Source organism: Apodemus sylvaticus, chromosome 10, assembly GCF_947179515.1.
Source record: "Apodemus sylvaticus chromosome 10, mApoSyl1.1, whole genome shotgun sequence".
Lineage (NCBI taxonomy): Eukaryota > Metazoa > Chordata > Mammalia > Rodentia > Muridae > Apodemus > Apodemus sylvaticus.
Genome location: NC_067481.1, coordinates 15,728,095 through 15,741,195, shown reverse-complemented (window position 1 = coordinate 15,741,195; position 13,101 = coordinate 15,728,095). Strand labels below are relative to the sequence as shown.

Genomic DNA, 13,101 nt, shown 5'->3' with positions numbered 1-13,101 from the left:
TTGTAGCCCAGGATGGCCTTGAATTCACTATGCAACCAAGTATAAATTTGAACTTCTGTTTCCTCTGCTTCTACCTCCCCAGTGCTGGGATTAGAGGTGTGCACCTCCTACACTGGCTTCTGGATGTAACATGGGTGGCTGTAGGTATGCTAGCCAGGTAGTCTGTCAACAGAGCCACATTCTAGCCCCCGTGATGTAGGGAATTATTTATGTATTTGTTTAAAATTTTATTTTGTTTTACTTTATTTATTTGGTCTTGTTTGAGACACAATTTTTCTGTTAGCCCTGGCTCTCCTGAAACTCCTTCTGTAGAGCAGGTTGGCCTTGAACTCAGAAAACCACTTGCCTTTGCCTCCCAAGGGCTGGGATTAAGGGCGTGCCTCACCACTCCCCAGCTGTCTAAAATTTCATAACATTTATTTATTGTTGTGTGTGCACATGCTCATGCAGGCCTCAACACTTGGCTGGAGGTCAGAGGATAAATAACTATCATGTGCGCTGAACTCAAGTTGTCAGGCTTGGCAGCAAATGCCTTTACGGCTGGCCGGATTACTTATCCTTATGTAAATGAGAACGGTTACAAAGGTCTCTGCTTGGCATCTCATATGACACTATTTTAGAGTCATATGGGAAAGAGACCTATTAGAGACCTAGAGAAAACTTGTGTCATCACGTTGGTTCCTGCCACCAAAGTTAATCTGTTTTCTAAAGCAAGGACCCGGTTTAAATCTGTGCTCTGGGCTTGGTCATCATCTTTTAGCAAGGGGACAATAAAGTGAGAAGTGTTGACGTGCGCCATCTAATGGGCTCACTTGGAGCTCCTGCCCAGCCTCTGGGGGCCTCTCCTACTTCTGGTGCCTACGGGCAAGTTCCCTGGGGGCAGGGAGAATTATCCTTGGAAGCTGTACCCAGAGATAAGCCTTTTGGGTTCTTGCCAACTGCCCCTGCCTAGAGGTGGATTAACCTAACTGGCAAAGCAAGACATAAATTCTGTGAATCTCACTTCCCAAATATACTCACCTGGAAGATTCAGAGGTCAGAATGAAAAGTGATCTGTAAAACTTCTACACTGAGTACTGGGAGAAAATTACACCCTCATAGGAAAATATTTTCTAGATATAAGTACTTGGTACCAGTTCAGTACTGGAGCATTGGGCAAACATTCTATCTCCTACCAGGCAATGGCAGCAATCGGGACCTTGTCCACATCCCAGGGACCAGGCCAACCACCCACCTTGTGCACAAATTGTTCCACTCGGGTCTGAAGACCCCACACCTCGAACTTGACGGTGACCAGCTTGTAGGAGCACATGATGGGCTGATGGTTGTCTCGCCAGCCTTCTCTTAGCTGCCCTCGGCCTGTCTTCTCAGACTTGAAGTGTTTAGGATCCTAGGAAAGATACACCAAACAAGCCAGTGTATTAAAACTTCAGAGCCGTGCATGAGGCGTGAGGCAGCACGGGCCTGTAATCCCAGCTCTTGGCAGGCAGAGGCAGGATAGTCAGGAGTTCAGGACCACCTCAGCTACGTATTGAGTCTGAGTCTAGCCTGGGCTACCTGAGACATTGTCTCAAAAAAAAAAAAAGGCTAGAATAGGCAAAATCCACATTGACAGAAAGTAGATCATGGTTACTAGGGAAAAGAAACAGGGGGGACTGTGGAGATGATTAAGCAGGGCACTGTTTCCTGGGAACAGCTGGAGAGGCCTAGAAATGTCTCAGCAGGTAAATACAATTACCACACAAGCCTGAGTACCCAAGTTCCATCCTGGAATCCACATAAAAAGCCCAATGGGAGGCTTGAGAGATGGCTCAGCTGTTAAGAGCAGAGATTGCTTTTCCAAAGGGTGTGGGTTCAATTCCCAGCACCCACATGGCGGCTCACAACTATCTGTAACTCCAGTGCCTGGATACCGACACCCTCATACAGACATGCATGCAGGCAAAACGATACACATAAAATAAAAACAATTTAAATTGCATAAAAAAAAACAACTAGATGTGGTGGTGAACATCTGTAATCCCAGCATACCTATGGGGAGATGGGATGCAGAGACGGAACCAACTTAAGGTCCAGAGCCAGAAACCTGCACTATGCTGTACAATGGAGAAGTAGAAGACCCAGCAGGTAGGAGGAGAGACAATGGCCTCCTGAAAACTGTCTACTGACTCCATGTTCACCCATGTATGCGCACGCGCACACACACACGCGCGTGCACACACACACACACGCACACACACACACACACACACACACACACAGACTTAAAGAAATAAAGATTATAAACTCCTCTAGCGGGGCATCCATGGTGGAAGTCGACTTTCGCACAATCTGAAACTGTGTATCCCATCCCCACATGGCCACTCAGATTTAGCTTAGAACAAATGACCTCTTATTCCTGTTTCACACTGACAAGGTGGAACCTTTGTCCTTCCCCTGTTGCTCCTCTCCTGAGAGTCTGTCTGTGGCATTGTCAGCTGAAGATACAACCACATACAACACTCTGCTGGGCTGTGGCTTAGATGGTAGAGCACTTGACAGCATGCATGGTGTATTCTGCAGTTAGAGCAAGAGCTCTAACTACTAAACAATCCCACTCTTCACAAGTCAGACATCAGTAACCTTCCCCTAAGCTTCCTTCTCTCTAGCTGGCCCTTTTCTGCCTATCTTTATTTTTATTTCAGGAACCTGTCGTGTGTAGCCCAGGGGTTCTGGTCAACACTCCCCCCCCACCAACATTGTGAACCTTCTGAACAATGGAAGGCTCTCCTAGCTACAACAGTTCTGGCACACCATGGGCAAACATTCCAGACCCACAATCCTCAAGCACTGAACAAGACACAGTGATCTGAAAGGGGAGCGCAGGACTGTCCTGAAAGACTCAGTACAGGTCTTTACTCCCAGCACTCAGGAGGCAAAGACAGGCAGTTCTCTGTGAGTCCAGCTTGGTCTACAGATAGAGTTCCAGGATGGCCAGGGCTGCACAGAGAAACCGTGTCTTGAAAAAAAAAAATCAGTTTAGAATGAGACTAGAAAAGTATTGTAAACATAGCTAAAATTACAGAAGTGCTTCAACTAAGGTATGGTGTCTGTGTGTGTGTGTCCAACCTTGGTAGTCAGTCCTCCTCTTCTGCCTTCAATACAGAGTCTTTTTTTTTTTTCCTGTATAAGCCGGACTAGTTGGCCTTCAAGCTTCCAGGGACTCCTTTGTGCCCATCTTGTCATAGGAACACAGGATTACAGATTCGAGCCATTGTCCCTGGATAGACGTGGGTTCTGGGGGATTCGAACTCAGGTCTATACACTTATATGACAAATTCTTCACGCCATCTCTCAGGTCTCCACGTATGATTCCTGACGGCTCCACAGAAATTTTAAATTATAGTAGGCCATTATGAATCAGAGTTTAGGGAAAGGCTGGTTGTGAATAAGAGGTCTACTTTGTTTACCACAGTCAGAAGGTGAGGTCTGTAAAAGCTAAGGGATTTTACATTTAAATTATTTTTTAAAATGTGTGTGTGTGTGTGTGTATGTGTGTGTATGTGTGTGTGCCCCATGGTTCATGTGTTATAGTCAGAGGAAAAGGCAGGAGTTGTTAGCTCTTCCCTTCCCCAATGTGTGGGTTCTAGAGATCAAACTCAGCTTCTCAGGCTGGGCAGCAGGTGCCTTTACCTGCGGAGCCATCTTGTCAAGCCCAGAATAGAATTTTCTAAGTGGACAGTGAAACTCTGGCTTTATGTCCTCAATTTACTAGATAAAGACACTGAGACTTGTGAGGAAAAAAAAATCAGATATTTCACCTGAAGATCACACCAGCCCAGTGTTCTTTCTGCCACATTTACTTTCAAAATTAAACAGCAAAGGGGTGTTTTTTTTTCCTTCATAGTTCAATGCTGAAGAATCGATTAACAATTGGGCTTTGTATGGGAACAGGATGTCCCCCACTCAAGACTGGTGTCATATCTACAGCTGATAATTTCATCTAATAAATCTCTAATGTGGCCTATAATTAGAGATGAATCTTCTAAGTGCTGGAGAGAGGTACAGAAGGAAGGCTTCCAGAAAAACACCCCTGGACCAGATGTGAATGTCAGCCGGATGTGAATGGATAGCAATGAACCAAGAAAAGGTGCTTGTGTGTGTGTACACGTGTCTATGTGCATGTGTATGTGTGTGTATATGTGTTCATGTATGTGCGTGTGTACCCATATAAGCCAGCAGGTATAACTTGACTCAGCTTAGACACTGAGAACGTCCCTTCACCATTCTCCCTAACACTGTACCCCCCACTCCGCCATTCTCCCCAACACTGTAGCCCCACTCTGCCATTCTCCCCAATACTGTAGCCCCACTGCGCCATTCTCCCCAACACTGTAGCCCCACTCCTCCATTCTCCCCAACACTGTACCCCCCACTCCCCAGGATAGCTTGTTTACTTTCCACTTTCCCAACCATTTCTTTTTTTGTTGTTGTTTTTGCTTTTTTTCTGGATTTGGTTTTTTTGAGACAGGGTTTCTCTGTATAGCTCCGGCTGTCCTGGAATTCACTCTGTAGACCAGGCTGGCCTGAAATCCACCTGCCTCTGCCTCACAATTGCTGGGATTAAAGGCGTGCGCCACCACTGCCCGGCTCTCCCAACCATTTCTAAATCCAAGAGTCTAAATTGCTCTGTCAGTTGGACTTTCTTGCAACCAGTTGGAGGGTAGGGAGTAAGGAGTTAGTTTTTAGATATATTCCTTGCTTTTTAATTTAAAAAATGTATTTTATACATGTGTATGTATATGTGCATGTGTGCTAACATGTGTACAGTTATACAGTGTTTGTTCTTCCTCCTCCCTTCTCCTCCTTCCCCCTCACCCCCCCTTCTTCTTCTTCTTCTTCTTCTTCTTCTTCTTCTTCTTCTTCTTCTTCTTCTTCTTCTTCTTCTTCTTCTTCTAGATAGGGTCTCTCTGTCCCTCTACATGGCCCTGGCTGTCCTGGAATTCACTATGTAGATCAGGCTGGCCTTGAACTTAGAAATCTACCTGCCTCTAGAATGTTGCGATTAAAGGTGTGTACCATCATGCTGGGTTGCTCTTTCTTTGTGTGTGTGTGTGTGTGTGTGTGTGTGTGTGTGTGAGAGAGAGAGAGAGAGAGAGAGAGAGAGAGAGAGAGAAAGAGGAAGGGAGAGAGAGAGAGAGAACTTACAGTATAGACCAGGCTAGCCTAAAAGTCAGGGGTCCACCTGTCTCTAGTGTAGGATTTAAGGTGTGCCATCAATCCAGCCTACTTTTAAATTTGGTTATTCCCTTCTTCCCAGTTTTAGGGATGAAATCCAGGCCCCCATTCTGTTATATCTGAAATGAGCTACATCTTTGGTTCTAAGCTTAAAGCAACATTTATAAACCTCTTTCTTTACTTCCTCCTCCTCCTCCTCCTTTTTTTTTTTTTTTTTCTTTCAAGACAGTGTTTCTTTGTGTAGCTATGGCTGTCCTGGAACTCATGCTGTAGGCCAGGCTGGCCTGGAACCCACAGTGCTCTCTGCCTGCTTCTGTCTCCAGAGTACTGGGATTAAAGATAGATGCATACCACCACCTAGCCTCTTTCTTTATTTCCAATGGTACATATTTCTTTGGGCTTTTCAAGCACTGACTTTAGCCTTTAATATTTATTCTCTCTCTCTCTCTCTCTCTCTCTCTCTCTCTCTCTCTCTCTCTCTCTGTCTCTCTCTCTCTGTGTGTGTGTGTGTGTGTGTACATACACCATACGTGCATGTGAAGGTCAGAGGATACTTTGTGGTTCTCTTCTTCCGCCACATAAATGGGTCAAATGTAGGTCATCAGGCAACAGATGCCTTTACCCATTAAGCCATGTTATCAATCAGCCTAGTTATTAGGGTTTATTTATTTATTTGTTTGTCAGCTTCTTTCTGTCTCTCCCCTGACCCCCAAGACAGAGTTTCTCTGGCTGCCCTGGAACTGTTTCTGTAGACCTGGCTGACCTCAAACTCACAGAAATCTGTCTGCCTCTGTCTTCAAAGTGCTGGGATCAAAGTGAGCCAGCACTGTCCAGCTAGGTTATTAGCTTTTTATAAAAGGATATAATGCGTCGTGTTAGTGTGACCAAGAAGCTGTTGTTATTTATTTACTGACAGGATTTTATTCTGTAGCCCAGGCTGACACAGAACCTGTGGTGATCCTCCTCCCTCAGCTTCCTGACCGCTGGAGTCCAATATACTGAAAATCTTGTGCAGCGGCTGGTGACTCCCCGAAGGATATGTGAAGTGCACGCCTTTGCCCCTGGAAACTATAAGCATGATGTGATTGGAAGGTCTTTGCAGATGTAATTAAGCTAAGGATCTTTAGATGAGATCATCCTGGATTAAATGGATGGGCCCTAGGTCCAATGACAAGTGTCCTTGAAAGAGACAGATGGGAGGACACACAGAGTCACTTGGGGACAGAGGCAAAGACTGGAGCTGCTCAGTTACAACCCATGACCTCCTGTAGGAACTAGAAGCCAGAACATCCTCTGAGCAGAAGTTTTCAACCTGTGGGTCACAGCCTCTTTGGAAGCTGGGGGTTCAATGACCTTTGTACAGGAGTTATCCAAAACCATCAGAAAACACAGATATTTATAACATGATTCATAACAGTAGCAACATTACAGTTATGAAGCAGCAACAAAAATCATGTTTTGGTTGGGGTCACTACAATATGAGGAGCTGTATTAAAGGGTCATAGCATTAGGAAGGTTGAGAACTACTGCTCTACAACCTCATCTTGATCTCCAAAACAAGACAGAGACCTCTAGGGAAGACATATAGGTAGAGTCAGGTCAGGGTCCCAGAGCTTGACTTTAATAGGACTTGGGCACCCAGATTTTTAGAACTTCTAGGTTTAGTCACTGCTACTAGATAGAAACAGATAAGGAACATAAAACTCAGACATGATCATCAACATTTCCAATACTGCCCCCTCATCCCTGCATCCAGGTGTTCAACCCCGCCATGCATACCTCCCCACCCCATTCCTTGATGAGATTTGACTACAGGAAGAAGTAGGCACGAAACTCCGGAGAGCTCTTGGGTTCTTTCTGCTGTAGTGACAAGATACCATCTAGGAACCAGGGTCTGGAACTCTTTCAGCAACTCCTGTGTAGCCATTTCCTCTAAATTGAAACATTCCTTCTTGGAGGGAGGGGAGAAGTCAGAGCAACTCCACAGCTCAGGAAGCTCAAGGAACTTACTGGGTTCAGGAAATTCTGAAAGTTACAAGATTCTGTAAACAGAAACAATTGTTGCAGAGAGGAGCCTTTTCTGCCGGTGCAGCTGATAGCCAGCTACAGGTGGCCCTCCAGAGATGGAGTTGGAGAGAGCTATCACATCACCCATACTAGGACCGTCTTTTGGTGATGCAAGCTACTTTTGAATTACCTTCTAAGTAACTCCTCACCCATAGTCCATAAGTCACCCAAGGGATTTGGGTGGATCCCTTTCTTTAATCTGTCACTGGTGCGCTACCTGGGGTGAAGAGAGGTTTGTTCCCTTCTCCCCAGGATAAATTGGCTACAGCCTTAATTTTCCAGCCTCCATAATTAAGAAAGAAACCATTATCGTTTCAAAGCTACTCACAGACAGTCTTCTGTTACAGTCGTCTGAGTGGGGATAAAATATAACCCACAGGAGGTCAGCACATTTCATCGGAAATACTGGCATAGTCACTTTAAAGGAGACAAGGTGGGATGGTGTTCATAACTGTCCTGTGGGGTCACCGCCAGACTACGACACAGAAAGTGCCCAATACTTGGCAACATCACAGAGTCACACAGACACGAAGCCCAAACAGCCCACGAGACAGGCTATCATGTGGTTTGTTCAGCTCTCCTCAAGCTCTGAAGAAGAAAGGCAGGCAGCTGTCGGCCCACCTGGCTCTCTGTAATCCTGGGGTCAACAGTGCAGGAAAACAAGCTCAAACACAAACATGACTACTCAACAGAGCGCAAGTTTCCTCTGGGGAGGGACAGACTGGCTGAGCAGTGTTCTGGAAGCTGGTACCTATCTGGGTCCGTACTTCAAGAGAAGGTTGTATTGTTTTGTTTGGCTTTGGACAGGGTGTCACTATGCAGCCTTGGCTATCTCTATGTAGACCAGGCTGGCCCGGAAAACTCAGAGATCTGCTTGTGCTGGGATAGGTTATGCCATCATGCTTAGCCTCAAGAGAAGGGCTGACAGTTGTTACTGGAACACAAATTATTATTGGGGAGACACATGCTCGAGGTCACGTGACAGTGTTCAGGGCCCACACACAATGTATAACTACTTACTCTATGGGTTGTTTGTTGAATGGGCTTTACCTGGGGACATCACTCAGGAGCCACCCGGAGATGTCTCTTCCCTGTCACAGAACCCACTGATCAGGTACACCTGACACAGGATGGGTTCATGTTGAACACCCAGCAAAAGACTTATAGGTCTGTCTGGGTGTGGTGAAAGTCACCCCTAGATACCTGCTCTTCGTCTTTCCTGGAACCTGTCAAGTTTGGGGCTCGGGAGCTCTTCTAGGTGGGGGCTTCATCTTCCGCAGCATCTAGGGGTTTGCTGGCCCCTTTGACATTCCTGGGCTTATAAAGCACACCTCGGGAGTGATCCTAGGCAGTATTCTCCTGTGTGTCCACACCGTCTTACTTCCGTGCTGTTCTACCTCTGTGTCCTCATATAAAGGACATCAGTCATATGGGCCCAAGGCCAACCCTAAGGATTCTAACTAACCCACCCATTACAGTCCTCTAGTTTCAGTTCACATACATAAATGCTGCAAAAGCAAGACTTTGATGGTTTATTTATGTATTCATTGAGACAGGGTGTCTCTTTATACAGTGCTGGCTGTCCTGGAACTTACTAAGTAGACCAGGGTGTCCTGAACTCACAAAGATCTGCTTGCCTCCCAAGTGCATTATCACGAAGGCTTTAGATCTTTTCAGATCTAAAAGCACCATTAAACCCACACCAAAGGTCAAAGAGGAATGTAATTGTTTCTCTTGTCATGTGACACAATATCTATTAGAAGCAGCTTAAGAGAGGGAAGTCTTATTTTAGCTCAGTTCAGAAGGTCTCATTCATCAAGATGGGACGGTAGGAGGCTCCGCCCAGATCTGCCAACCAAGAGGCAGAGGCATGGCGGTGGGAGGCTCCGCCCACTAGATTCGCCAAATAAGAAGCAGAGAAAGACCCAAGCCAGACCCAGAAGTGGAGATAACTCCACCCACTATCGATCTACTTTAATAGGCGAAGCCTTCGGTCCGTAAGGTTCCCCAGCAGAACACAGCCACCAGCTGACCCTGTGGGCAACACCCCACCTTCAAACCTGATGAATATCCAGATTTCTGATGTCTCTTCTACCGCTCCTTCACTTGGTCACAGTGCTTTCTGTTTGTTTGTTTTTTTGTTTTGTTTTTGGGATTTAGTTTTTTTCGAGACAGGGTTTCTCTGTATAGCCCTGGCTGTCCTGGAACTCACTCTGTAGACTAGGCTGGCCTCGAACTCAGAAATCCGCCTGCCTCTGTCGTCCAGAGTGCTGGGATTACAGGCGCTCGCCACCACCGCCCAGCTTGTCACAGAGCTTTCTGTACACCACTCTACCTAAAGCTGGATCCGCTGTGTGATCTGGAAACTGCAAGCAGGGCTCTTGCCCTCTAGCCCAAGAGATGGCTACCTAGAGATGGGCGAGACTGTGCTCTTCTGGCCAGGGGCTTCTCCATTCCTCCAGTGGGGAGGCTCTGGACTGCGCTGGTGTCCTCCAGGCCAGGCAGATGGTAAACTGAACACTTGCGGTTAAAGTCCATCTATATTAGAGAGGGCTGAGCTGGTGCCAAGGCTATTTCCCCAGGACTTGGCTCGCCACGCCTTCCCCTTGGCACATCTGTAGAAGGTTTTCCCTCTATTAGGTCAGCAACACCTGGAGGCACTGGTATCTCACACCAGGACAAGCCTACAGAGGCAATGCTGAGGAATTAAGTATTCAGGTAGCCCACGGGAAACTGTTCCTGCGTGGCTTTATCAAACTCACATCTGGAAGGTGCAAAGAGAAACCCACAGGAGATCTTGGCCCAAGAGAAGAGAAGCCCACAGGAGATCTTGGCTCAGCTGCAAGAGAACTTGCATCTGGGAAGTAATACTATGAGCCGCATTAGCTGAGATATAAAGTCTCCACGATTAATTACACCTCCAGTCAGAATCACAAAGGACAATAGCCAACAGGGGCTTGCCCTGCTAATTGAAATGATAAGTTTTTGATAACCGTTAAATATAAAAAGGCTAAGTTGGAACCCCAGCTGGGAATTGCTATATTATATAATGATAATACTTAGCCCCAAAGCAGAGAGATTGGGATACGAATTCCATGCTAGTTTTTTTTTTTTTTCTCTATATGCTGGAGCTTTCCTTCAAGGTCACCCCAAAGGTGACGGCTAAAAGTGATTAGCTTGACAGGCTCTAGATCACCTTGGAGGTAAATCTCTGGGCATGTGCGTAAGGAATTTTCTAGGATAGGTTAATTGAGGTGGGAAGATCTCTTCTAACTGCTGGACTGCATAAAGAGGAGAAGGCGAGGTGAGCACTACATCGATCTTTCTCTTCCCAACTGTGAAGACTCACTTGACCAGCTGCGTCATAGGCCTACCACCCTGCCAGGATGGACAGAACCTTCAGACTCTAAGCCAAAAGAAGTCCCTCCCTTCTGTGGTTTGTCACAGCGATGAGAGAGTAACCAACACAGTTTCCGATGCTGTTACGGTTGGCTTTTACAGGCAGGGGCTTGCTGTGCAGTCCAAACTGGTCTGGGACCTGTGATCCTCCTGCCTCAGCCTCTAGAAAGCTGGGATCATTTTCCACCCATGAACGGAAAGAAATTTAGCCCAAAATTTAGTACAGGGTTTCTTGAACTTAAAATCCTACAAGAGGTACGTAAATACTTGTAGAGAATACTGTCCCAGAGGAGGGTATGCTAAGTGATCCTATTCCTGTAAGATGTCCATATCAGGGGACTCTACAGGGACAGAATGTAGACCAGTGGGTTCCCAGGGATGGGGTTGAGGTGGGGACATATCTGTCAATATACTTTTAAATTGCATTTTATCTATATCCATCTATCCATCATCTGTCTGTCCGTCCATTCGTTCGTCCATCCATCCATCTGGTGTGTGTGTGTGTGTGTGTGTGTAAATATGCCATGGTGCAAGTCTGGAATCCAGAGGACAATTTGTAGGACCTGACTCTATTCTTCCATCAGCGTGGGCCCGAGGGATCAAACTCAGAACATCAAGCTTAACAGCAAGCACCTTTACCTACGGAGCCATCTCCCTGGCCAAATGTATGACTCAAACAGTCTGCTCAAAATGGGTGAATCCTGGGCCTGCCATCGGTGGTTCACAAAATCAGCCTCGGGAGCTTTCAGAGCTAAGTGAAGAGTTGACTTAAAAGGTCAGCCGTGATGTCATCTCACAAAAGAGAGAGAAGAACAAGTCCAAGTGGAAGTCGTGGCTGGAAGGGTCAGTTCTTGCTTTGTTAGCAGTTAGCACCCAAGGTGCTATTTTTAAGGCCTTTGCTCTCGGCACCAGAGTGTACCGCAAACACAGCGATTTATGCCGTTCCCCTGCGAAGCAACTCGGTGAGAACAAGTTGGCTCTTAAGTTCTGTCTGGCACGTAGAGAAGCTAGAGGACAGAAGTTCTCGTGGTGGGGGCGGCGTCTCGGCATGAGCTCTACACCTGTCCCAGTTAAAATCGAGGGCTAGAAACATTCAAAACTCCCCATGCTGAGAAGACGAGAGAGAGTGTGAGGATGGGCATTTGGGAGAAACACCACGAAAGAATCAACACTCCACAAAGACCACCACCGATGCTTTCTATGGAGAAAGACCAGGAAAAAATAAAACTAAAAAGGCCACTGGGCTGTGTGTGTGTGTCAGGGGGTGGGGGGGGGTGCTCAAAGAGAGCCAAAGATGGAAGAAAGGGAGATCAGCACATGAGCTGTGTGACAAAGATTGATTCCAGAGCTGGTGCCAAGTGCGTCATATACAATTTCATCTAATCCTTGGGACATCGTAATGAAAAAAAAAAAAAAAAAAAAGATTGGGCCCTTGCCTGTGTTTCCTGGGATAGTGCCCCTGTAGTTATTGGCATTTCCCAAGCCTGAGCTGTCTTTCCCATCTATCCGTTAGGAATCCCTTCCACCACACTCTCATCTGTGTTATCGAGGTGGACTGAGTTGGAGCCTTTGTACAAAAAGGGGGCTTGTTATCAGAGTAAGAAAATGGCAGAATATCCCAGCCACTGGCTTCTGGGAAACAGGGAGTATTATTGGAAAGCCAGATCTGTAAAAACTTTTAAACGGGGCTGGAGAGATGGCTCAGCGGTTAAAAGCACTGACTGCTCTTCTGGAGGTCCTGAGTTCAAATCCCAGCAACCACATGGTGGCTCACAACCATCCGTAATGAGATCTGATGCCCTCTTCTGGTGTGTCTGAACATAGCTACAGTGTACTTACATATACTAAATAAATCTTAAAAAAAAACAAAACAAAACAAAAAACCTTTTAAATGATAAGACTGGCAGTTAAGAGAAAGTCTAAAGTTGCTTTTGTTGGGTGCTTTGTTATAACAATGAGACAAGAGGCAGGGATATTCCCTTTGGAAGGAGAACATGCAAGCTTTGAGGCTTATATCACCATCTTCCTCCCAGACGAAGTATCAACAAACTTCTTTAAAAACTTGAATATAGTAAGCAGAGAGGTCCTAAGCCTTGAATAGCTTCCTTACCCATCAACCATGTATAAAGTAGCACAAACCCTTCACCAGATGCCAGCAACACACTCTTGGGCATCCTGGTCTCTAGAACTGTGAGTAACTAAACTTCTATTGTTTATAAATTCACTGCTCTGTGGTCTCCCACTATAGCATAAGAAGATGAACTAAAGGTAGGCACCATTCTGGGACCTGAGGGAACAGATTGCCAAAACTTTTGGTGTGATGTTGAATTTGAGTTCTGAGGTCTCTTAGAGATGCTGAGTCAGACACGCGGCATTTGGAATGAGGTTAAACCAGAAGGGAAGGAAGAACCTAGTTTT

General features: G+C 46.1%; 1 protein-coding gene across 1 annotated transcript in view; it reads right to left on the bottom strand.

The window, feature by feature from the left end:
- Positions 1 to 13,101, bottom strand: part of Pitpnc1 (phosphatidylinositol transfer protein cytoplasmic 1) — a 258,738-nt gene that overhangs the window by 24,162 nt on the left and 221,475 nt on the right. The window contains exon 7 of the mRNA XM_052197031.1: positions 1,235 to 1,390. Within this exon, the coding sequence (XP_052052991.1) occupies positions 1,235 to 1,390 (156 nt within the window). The remainder of the gene's footprint in view (positions 1 to 1,234; positions 1,391 to 13,101) is intronic.